General features: G+C 37.0%; 1 protein-coding gene across 2 annotated transcripts in view; it reads right to left on the bottom strand.

Moving 5' to 3' along the window:
* Positions 1-1,302: 1,302 nt before the first annotated feature.
* The window catches only part of LOC110444617 (polyamine-modulated factor 1-binding protein 1-like), a 49,848-nt gene continuing 39,794 nt past the window's right edge, over positions 1,303-11,356 (bottom strand). For both annotated transcript variants that reach the window (XM_021488985.1, XM_021488993.1), the window contains one exon: positions 1,303-6,558. In XM_021488985.1, coding sequence (XP_021344660.1) covers positions 5,134-6,558 — 1,425 coding nt within the window. In that variant the 3' untranslated portion in view covers positions 1,303-5,133. The remainder of the gene's footprint in view (positions 6,559-11,356) is intronic.

The following is an 11,356-nucleotide window of genomic DNA, read 5'->3' as shown; positions in this document are numbered from 1 at the left end:
ATGTATCGGTTAGTCCAGGTTTGTGTTTTGAATGCCATTGTTGTATCTTCTTTTCCTCAGAGAAATATTCCGAATCGCAAAAAAAATATTACCATTCCTTGTAAAGTATGTGTTTGTCACGTTGTGATATGACAAACAAGTTAGAGCTTAATTTCCATTTTGATTGTCGAAATATATGTCGAAAGCTCTAAGGCTAACATTTTTTTATTTTCTAGTTACTTACGGGAAACAGCCTCGCATAAACTTTGCTTAGCATAAACATCATTAACGCGCATTTAAACCGGTGGCTCTTTAAACAAATGCATATCGACAAGATTATCGTAGATCAATGTTCATCCCTACACACGTGACGTGATCAATATTTTCCAGACAAACACATGTAAAATGTCGATTCAATACCACCTAAAGTTTGAGCCCAAATCAATCTTAATTTCAACATGAACTCCTTCATTTGGTTGGTGATATTGAGCGCCTTTCAATCAAGCTACCAGCAACGTACGGATCCATGATTGCAATAGACAGCTTCTCTTTATACCTGTGTTACCTTTGTTTATGTGAGTAGATTTAGTCACGGACCTATGTTTACTCCTGATACATGTACTTCTACTGATCAGGCGACATCTTAACCTTTTCCTGCAGATTATATTTGTATAAACTAACACTTTTACAACTAATGTTTTGTTTTGTTCTGTGTTGCTAACACCTTTGTAAAGACTATGTTGAATCATTCCCTCGTAGTAATGTTAACTTTATATTAGCAATTGTTCACAGGTTAAATTTCCAATAGAAAATGTCATATACACATATAAATGTGTTCGGATAGATATTCGCGGTTTATATTTATGTACCCGGCAAATAAATATGGAAATATAGCAAGTTATAATTTATTAAAGTACCAGTCTACCTCCTCAATGCCAGGTTCGTTGCCTTATTCACTCGACGTTAGTAATATTACACAATAGTTTGTAGCATCATTTCATGAAAATGTAAAGGTAGTTTTTCTCTTTTGTTCATAGTGTCATTGCAATGAAAACAAGACCTTCTATTTTGAGGTCGCAAGATACTATACATGTTGGTGCCCTTCCAAAATAATTTCTACTTTTTTCTCTTCATAAGGGAAATCAAAAAGTTTAGTATTGACCTTCTAAACTCATTGCAAATGTTGTATGTGTTAATAATTAATTCGCCGTCCCTTCAAGTAGCAAAACCTCTTATCCATGTGGTTACCGTATGACTATATTGTGTTGTGTAGGCAAATCTACCAAGCTGGAAAGTTGTACAAAAAACAAAACACTTGGTATATCTTTAGAAAAATGTAATTTGCGTATTTGGCATATAAGGCATTCATGTAAACAGTCCCAGACTGTTCCATTGTAAATGGACATTTTATACGAAGTCATTCATCAAATCATGTGACATCATAGTAGTCGATTACCAGTTATGGCACTCAATCATACAGAAGGATATTTTTTTCACTGATTAGGAAACATTTAATCACTTTCAGATACTAACAAAAGCAAGGTATGGAACTAGGTATTGTTATGTGTTGATGTCTCACAAATTCGATTCCTGTCAAGAAATTTACTTCACAGCATTTACTGTGACAGAGCAAGACGATTGAATGATCTGTCGGGTAGATCAGTATAAGAATGAATCAGGTTTGACAATGGGCTTCTGTTTACAAAGTTGGATAACTTTTGGTCATTTTGTTCATTGGAAGAGGAATTGCAGATAGCTCGCCTTGATTCTCGGCAACGGCTTTCCGTATTCTCCCTCGTTTTAACATATAACAATATACAGATTAATACCGTGCAATATAACGGATTTATCGAGATTCAAAAATATGGTTTATCTATGTTAACACTCAGACAACACATGCGGAAACATGTAATAGAAATGGTATGCAATATGGGAGGACGTTAATTAAGAAGAAAGGTCATGATACCTACATGTACGATAAAAATGGACCTGATGTAAAATAAACATATCACAATATTTTGATTTCTGAAGAGGTGCAAATAACAATGAGAAATGGATCGTAATTAACATATAACCATGTAAAACTGAAATCTAAGATGAATAACAAGATGAAATAAACATAATAAAACGATAAAACGCACATGTAATCCACGTGCTTGGACCTAAATATGGAACATCGACATGTTCATATACAGTAGAAGGAAACTAAGGAAAACATTATCTTGTTTTTTTATATCGTTGACCTGTGATAGTAGTTTTTATGTATATTTGACGTCCAGACGAAGATGAAGACATTTGAATATATTCTTGTCTCGTAGTATTCCGTCTTTGCGTATTGCAGAGTTATCTTCTCTTGTGAGCAGGTTTTGATTGTTACGTCATTAGTTTGTGTGAGAAAATTACGTCGTTTTACTCAAAAGTTGATGACGTTACTCTCACAAACCGATGACGTAACAATCAAATCCTGCTCACAAGAGAAGATAACTCTGCAATACGCAAAGACGGAAAATGGTCGACTTAAATTGTGTTTGGCATACTGTAGTTACCATTTGGTAGGCTATATCGATTTGGCAAAAGAAAAGGGGGCATCTGTACATGCTCAATCAAATGGACGTGACATTGTCATTTAGCAAACATAACCTACAACTTTAGCTACTGTGTTGCTTACCCTTAATAGATGTTCATCAACAGCTGAATCATTACTGACGGAGGATTTGTGGTCAATTTGTATGGAAATGCAAGATATTGAGTTTCCAATACTCAAATAAAAATATTTCTTATAAATATAAACTTTTCAATAAGTCATTATAATTGATTTTCTAAATGCAATGCAACAGTTTTTTTGGTGAACTTTCATTCAGTAGTAAAGAATTTCCTCGTGCTATTGACGTTTCTGGGTAATTTATACCTGTTGTAACACTGACTACCTGTGGTCGACCGATACTATTGTATTACGCACATCAAAAGACACATTTTCTTTGAAGCTGCAATCAATTGGCGGCTTCGTAGTCACAATTTTCTCGGCATCTGTATCAATAATTAATAATCTCATATGTCCTGTCGAGTAATGAACTGTCAAAGACGATCACGTCATAAAGGTTTGCAGCCCTCATTACACTTTCATGCCAGCTTTCTTGTACGTTTTTTGTGTATAGTACATGCAGGAACTAGTTTAGCCAGAAACAGGTACCTACGATCGCCGTGATGAATTCCATAAATAGCAATATCACTTAATCTTGCATTTGTTTGTTTTCACTTGGTATTCATATTCACTATGAAAGCCAACAGAAACAAATGTTTGATATCTATATTAAGTCTTTTTGGAATATTATAATATCATACAAAATGCAATTAATTAAAAGTCGAACTATCGTTTAGGTTAAATTCTATATATCGTTTATATTTGTTCAATAGTATATGTAATTTTGACAGTAGGAGTAAGTAGTATCCAATTTTTCAAAAAAATGTAGTCATTGCTGCTATAACTAAAATGTCAAATGGATTTTGCAGGGTTATAAAGTAATAATGGTATCACCATGCAATAGTAAGTATCAGGTTGCCAGCGATGGGAGACAACTCTAGCGTACCCACCGAAGACGTAACACCGAGGCGGGCACTCATCAACAGACTTTATAACCTTTTAGATAAATCATGCTTTTTGCAGATTACTTCAACATGTTTTCAAACTTAAATTTAAAAAAAAAAGTAAAATGTACATGTGCATGAAGTGCTTCTTAATACGAGGTAACACAACCGGTAACGTTGTATGGTTTTTAAACAGGTGTCGTGTTTAGAGTTTCCTGTGTTTTAACCTTTGTTTTACCATCAATTTGCTTTGTGACGATAGCCATTATCTTATAATCGGTAATGAGAGCCTAACCTAATTATACAAAGGATATGTTGATTGAACGAAGCAATGTCTTACAGCGATTACAATAGTAGTTTGGGCAGATGAAGATTTTAACATTGAAAATGTTTGCAATTTTTTTTTTCAAATACAGAAAATGTATTCACATACACTAAGTCTTATGATCTGAAAATTCTGGGGCAGTGGTTTACGAAAGTCGATAAAACAGGTGTTATGGCAATGAGATGGGTATTGTAATGACAATGAACGTTCATTCTTCATCGCATCACTTTCTTTCGTCGCATGGAAAGATTATACAACAATTGTTTGATAAGTTTCTGGAGTTGTCCTTACTTACATGTAGAAGTATTTACGGTAACTCGTTACTCAAATATAACCTAGCTCGGTGACTTTAAAATATTTCGCCACTGCACGTTATTTACGCGGTGTTGGTGAAAGTCCACCGTTATCTTACCATGTTTTCTATAAAAAAAAATCCGTATTTAGTTTGGGCGATTCTGGCCGTAAATATCACATTGCGCCACAACCAAACACCATCCAAGACTTGTAAAGAATCTTGTTCAGTAAAACTCTGTTAACTGTATAACGAGACTCCATTTGACTTTTCCATAAAAACCAACAAGATTTTACTAGGGGATCGAACGACGGTATCAAACATCATCAGACCTTGAAGACGTATAGTGAAGCGTCCCCACGAACCGGATAGCCACATTTCAATCAATTACTTAAAAATATATATTTGTGCGGAAAATAACGAGTGGTTCCGAATGTTGTCGCTAAGTTACCGGAAATAACTTGTCCGTAAATCATGTAGAAGCGGGGAACTTGTACCAATCGCTGATGAAACACACATACATTCACAGAGACAAATACGCGTGTCCTCCTTGTACAAACGGGCACACCACAGTGGTTTGACTTGTTCAAATGTGTCATTATCAACATAACCATGGTTCGGCGTCAACTTAACTAGAAAATTGAAACGATTGAAGTTTCCCACATACGTTCGTCTCTCATCTACAAATCATTCTTTTAAATCTGTAAATATTTTACTGTTTCCATAACAATGTGTATTGTTTAGATAATTAGGCTTTGAACAGCATCACCTTGACCTCTTGACCTTGATTACCTGTTCAAGTTCATACGGTCTATTGATAGCACGGAGGAATATGGTGAAACATTTTCCCCTGTATGGGTCATTCATGTCCTTAGCACACTCACATAGGAAGCTTGTAAAAAGTCCCCTCAAGGATAAACACATGCATTTGACAATTAAAATAGTAGTGTCCTCATTCTGACGTCACAAGGGCTTTCCGCTTCCGCCTAATCTTCTCTTTTAGGGATGGTGCTAATTTTACAGTCTGCGGTCGATCGAAAATCTGCTCCACGTTTTCAGGACTGCTTTTGTACGTCTGTATAATTTCTAACTGTAACAACTGACCAGATAGGACGTTCACTTCCTGTTCGAGTTTCTCTAAGCCATCAGAGTAACGGTCAAAGTCTGTTTTAAACGCTTCGTAAGTTTTTTGGTGTGTGTCCACTTTTTCTCGTAACAGGAACTTTTCCTGTTTTTTCACCATCATCTGATCCTCGACATCTGACAACTCTCGTTCTATCGAGACCAGGAACTCCTCCAGATCGTGCACTTGTTTCACCAGCCGCTGTCGCTTCATCTGAAGGTTGTAGTTTTTCTTTGTTTGTGTCAGAGTGATCTTCAGAAAGTCTGCCATACTCGATTTCTGTGATTTCTCAGAATGTTTTGTTTTCTTCTCTGTTTTAAAACCACTCAGTTGTACCTCTAAGTTATCCAACTCCATTTCAATCTTTTGGAGTTTTTCTCGGTTATTGTGAAGTAAAATATGTGCCGTTTTAACAGCCTTTTCAATTTTCTTTTGTTTCTCCTTCTGATTTTTCAGTACTTCTTCCCTCCTTTTGGTCATGTTTCGTGTCTTTTTTATATAATTGTTCACCTCATCCATATATTGTTGGTCTCGATCTAACCACTTCCGAGAAATATCACAGAGCCTTTCTACCTTTGCCGTTAGATCCGGAACCAACCGGAGAATAGGAAATGCTTTTAAGTCACAGCTGACCATAAGTTTGTCCGAAAACTTTGAATCCGTGTATAAGTCCTGATGGATACCGCTATCGAAACTCTTCAACAGAAGTCTAATATTGGTAATCTCCCTTTCCAGACCGGCTATGTAGGAGATGATTTCCTCCATGTACCTATCCGACACTTCCAGATTGATGTCGGCGTTGTTGTAACTAGTACAACTCTGATTTAGTCTTTGTAACACATTCGTTTGGAACTTCTCTACAATCATTCGTAACCCCTCTACTGTTTGTTTCACATTTTCCCAGAATTGTGTGATGAACGCTATCTCCCCTTGGTCAACATCCGCTACCTCTCGTAGCTTATTGATAACTCCCACGACTTTCATTTCACTGTCTATCACATTAAGCTTAACATTTTTCCGACGAAGCTCATTATTTGCTATAAGAAAGTTTTCGTTACACCGCTTCAGATACTCTTCGCGTTTTTCCTCGCTCTCCTCTTCGCCGTCCTTGCAGTCGTAAAACGATGTACGTACTTGCCCCACTTCCTGCTCCATTTCGGAGATTTTGGTTCGGATAAACTCGAGTCCGTCCAGATAGGCCCTCTGGATCCCCTCGCGCATGGATGTCATCATGGCTGGTTGTTTTAAGGTGTTCTGTAAAGAAAAACGGAATTGTTATACTATATCAAAATAAATAAAAATAAACATTTGAAATGTTTTTCTTGTACTCTCTCTCACCTCATCCTTTGCTACAATTTCCATCGCCACCACAGGTCGTACCCCCTCCTTAGTAGCGAATGAATAAAATACATACATCATTTAGTGCTACTTTTCCGATGAAAAATCGAAATCATAATTTACATACCGCAAGTGATCACTTTTAAATTCGACCAAGAAGTACTAGTTGGACAAAACATGCACACTGCCGTGCCATCTGTCAGGTTGTGACGCCAATCTCTATAGTTCCATTGGTGTGTTGATACATCACATATGTCAGTACAGCGTTGATTAATTATTCCAGTCCGAGAATTACATTTTTCCAATATTTGTAAAACGATGCCGTGAAATTAATAAAAACTCCATGGCCATCCCCAGGAGGACACTGACGAAACAGCTGGAAGCACGTGACTGTATGTCCTACTGGGCGTATCAAATGATAGCGATACTACATGTATCAGGTGTAGTGGCTATGTATACCGGCCGATATTAGCAAATACACAAACATCGGGAGGGACTCTATCAATATAAACGATGAATAATGCCAATGATAAGCGCAATGGCGACTAACTCGTGAATAATAGAAGTACTCGTGGAGGGGGGGAGGGGGGAGGGGGGGGGAGGGGGCTGGGACACTTATATGTGGCAGGTGTTCCCGTGGGTTGGTGCTCAAACATCAGGAGGGTTGCGACATTATATTGTTGGTTGAAGTTTAAGACTTGTTATTCTGTAATGGAGCGTGTAGAATACAAATGTATCTTGGAAACAGGAACAAGCCAGAATTTGTGAAAATTAGTTCATCATTTTACATGTACATTGTATATTGAACAGCAAAATAGGCTATAAATACAAAAGACATACGTATTAATCAAGATTGAATCTGTGAAACGAAAACCAAAAGTTAAAGAAAATGTTTGTTATGGTTGATCCAAATATACGATAGAAATGAATTACAAGTCGTCGACACAGTACTTTGTTTCAATCACCAACTAACTCCCATGTAGGTGCTAGCGGGGATAATGTCGGACACATGGCACTTATCATAAAGTGCTAATTATAACCCAATTAGCATGTAATTTACATTTCACACCATGGTGTTACGTGGTATGGAGTCACACACAGGCGATGAACCTTCCAAGGCAGGTGTACCCGCGAGGAATTGATTTTTTCTATATTATTGATTGGAAAATCAATCCTCGTTGACGTATATGTGAGTAGTGGATGTTCTCTGATAACAGGTAGCCTTTACCCGCCAATGTTAGTCCGGTACAGTAACAACCGAGAGAGCAAGCTTATATCAGCGGAACCGTCATGATTCCAGCCCCAACCAAACCCACTTATTACCCTTCTCCCCCGTCAGACAACAATGGTATGCATGGTGTCTATCAAAAATCAACCTTAGCGTGGAATAAAAACAAAATCTATCATAGAGGGGGAAATATTCAGAGCTTTATTTTAAGCCAACCAATTTGAAATAAACTAGTATGGTTTTCTGATATGTTTTTAAGTTGTGGCTACGATCTAGTTTAAGTATGGTCCTGGCAGGTGAAGGTACTAGCCAACTAAATCCGGTGGGTTTGGTCATTTATTTGTTTAAACTGTTGATGACAAATGTCCTCTTATCAGGCCATTACCTTTCCCTTTGGTCAGCGTACATATAGTTTTGGAATTGATTTCTGAGTCAGGAGCAAGCTACGTCATCATGGTCATCTCTTATCCTATACCACAGCTGTAGATAGCAGTGTTTGACTTGGCAAATCTGGTGCTGGGTTGACGTAGGCTAGTCAAAGCCCTGATAAGCGCCTTTCTAACAAGAATAACAGGAGTGACAGGACAGGATGGATTATGTGTGGAAAAAACGTCCAGCTATCCAATAGCCGAGACTGTTCGTGACCGCACGTACCATTATCATGGGACTAGCATGTGTGTCGAGAGAGGTTTAAGAAAAATATCCTCGTTCATTACGTTGGCAGTAGTGAGCTCATTTAACCAATAACCAAAAATTAAACTTTGAAATTGATCACCATGACCTTGAAGTTGTTCATTATGGTTTAGAAATTGATTGCTTATTGACTTTGAAATTGATTATATCTTGAGACGTTTTATGAAAAGAGTATGATGGCAGTTGAAAAGTTTGTTTCACTTAACCGTGAACTATACACATCTCTGTATCACGTGACCTTTCTGTAAAAACTCACAGTACAGTTGTTTCCTGCTTTATCAGTCAATAGCCAAAACTATTTCCCCGAGGGGTAAGTTTTGACAGCTGACTGTTTCCGGAATAAAACAACCGTTTGTCTACCTGATTAATGGAAAGCAAATACTGTATCTTTAACAATAAAACAACATTATATAAGAACCGATTTTACTGTTTATTTTAGTCTCGTTCAACCAGACTCTTGTTGTCTGCGCTGGAGAATCAAGCGTCTGGTTGAACGAGACTATGTTTATTTTCGCTGTTGTCACAAAGACCCTTGATCAAAGTTAGATAGATGCTTGGTGTGTTCGACTTATAATATGTTTTTCTTTGAACCTTTATGTACTACAGTAGGGATATTGTTATAATTGTTTTTATATAGGATTTATACGACGATTCAGGTTACAATGAAAAAAATCTGAACTTAGAACGTACACAATTTTATAGTATGTAAAGGAATTGAACAGTGACGATACACTCTCGGGTCGCCAATCAGTAATTATCGGTGGTCGGGTGGTGCAGTGGATAGCGCCCAAGGCTACCAGGTTTCGATTCCCCGGTCGGACGTGAAAAGATATAAGATCATCTTGCCCGACCACGTGGGTTTTCCCTGGGTACTCGTGTTTCCTCCCACATTAAGACCCTAAGCGCGCGTACAAGAGTGATTAATATATGTTGAAATAACTTGTTTCATAATTGTTTAAAAAAATATATATATATATATATATTAAAAATCAGTAATTTGTGATAGAATGCCTTTTTTTCTCTAGAGATAAAATATAAGAGGTCGTTTATTATGATCGTTATGCCTTTGAAACCTAAACACTGGTTCTTGCGTATCCTTTATCAAAACCGGGGCAGTCCCATTAGCCTATCATAAATATATTGTGAATCGAACTCTTGCTACCGTGGCGCCAACATGGGTTTTACTTGAAACAGATCACGCGCCTGTTGATCTGAGTGACTTGTTTACACGCTCTCGTTCAGATCGTACCATATGTTAACACGCGCGACACGACAATGACATGCTCAATATTGCTTCATTCAGGTATGCTATACATCGTTTTCTCTAAAGTAAACAAAGACGAAAATGTTACTGAAGTGTTTGTAATGAACTTCTCCTTTCATTGCGAGCCTTACAAAACATTGGACACATGGAGTGTCGTTGAACGCATCATATATATAATGTATAAATGTCGTAATACATTTAAGATATAGAAACATATATAGCCTAAAATGCGTTTGTTAAATATATAAGAATGACCTGTTTTAAAAAGATTGCTATTCCAGTAAATCGATCACAAGTCAGGGTTTGTTTCAAAATCAGAACCGAACGAAATACTTTCAGGTAAATTTAGAATAATGAGAGTTACCCATAAGATATGTGAATATTTACTCATTTCCGGGTTATGATTTGTACAATTTCACATTGTGAAATCCATTATTATGTAGCATTCAGCTTCATGACATCAAGCCGCTTTTATTCACCACTTGTCGTGTTATTGGATAAACATAATATCAAACTCGTGATGATCGGTTATAATGTGTATCTTTCCTCGAGATTTAACTCTTTTTAGCATTCATATCTTCTTTAAACTTCAGAAGTGCATTATCGTTTTTAGTTAAGGAACGGATAAACTTGTCTTGTCCTACATGTACCTTGGGAAAGACACAATCACGTGGTACTATTCTGAAAATGTCACTATCGCGCCATCACTTTATGCACACTTAACCCAATCGGGAACCGTCGGTACTTTCCGATACTCATTTACTCATTTACGGCATGTGCCGATGGTTCCCGATTGCCAGGAGAGTCGCGTCATATAATTTGTCATACATTTCATGCGCCTTTCATGATGTAGCAGTGTGTCGCGTTCACCATTACAGCTGCTTTTGAAAGTAAGAAAGTGTAAGAAAATAAACTATAACTCGCATGTGCTGTAAACGGAGCCTGTAATATTAACCCTCGGATTAGAACTTTGCAAAGAATCGCGCTAAACTTCAAATATATTACCCTCGGATTGAGATTTTTCTGTCAGTGTTAGATTATTTTAATGGTAACCGAATAGGTCATTTAGTTTACCACTTTATAGATCAAGCATGCCTTAGACCATAAATGGGAGCTATAATTCCCACGCGTTTTCTTTGAAATACATGTTGGCTGATTGATCATGTATTTTATTCATCTATATGCGTTGCATTAAACCTCTGCTTTCTGTAGTTGAATATTGATAATAAAACCCTTTTTTATCTTATTTGACTTTGAATTTACAAACACTATAGCCGTGGGTTATCGATTGCTTGAAACTTTAAAAAAAAAGTGGGGTCTTATCGCTGTACAAATAGGATTACATAAAACTTGAACTATAGCTACTACAGGTTATATATGATATCATTGATCATATCTCACCAGGTTTGCGTTATGACAACAATATAGTGACAAGTAAAGGTCGTCCGGGGCAGGCTTTCTTTAAAACACAGTCGGCATATTTGTTAAGAAGGATATGGTACGTGGTAGCCAACATGGGTTATAGTTAT

This window comes from Mizuhopecten yessoensis, unplaced genomic scaffold, assembly GCF_002113885.1.
Source record: "Mizuhopecten yessoensis strain PY_sf001 unplaced genomic scaffold, ASM211388v2 scaffold2049, whole genome shotgun sequence".
Lineage (NCBI taxonomy): Eukaryota > Metazoa > Mollusca > Bivalvia > Pectinida > Pectinidae > Mizuhopecten > Mizuhopecten yessoensis.
Note: the sequence above shows the minus strand (reverse complement) of the source record. Positions and strands in the feature narration are given on the sequence as shown.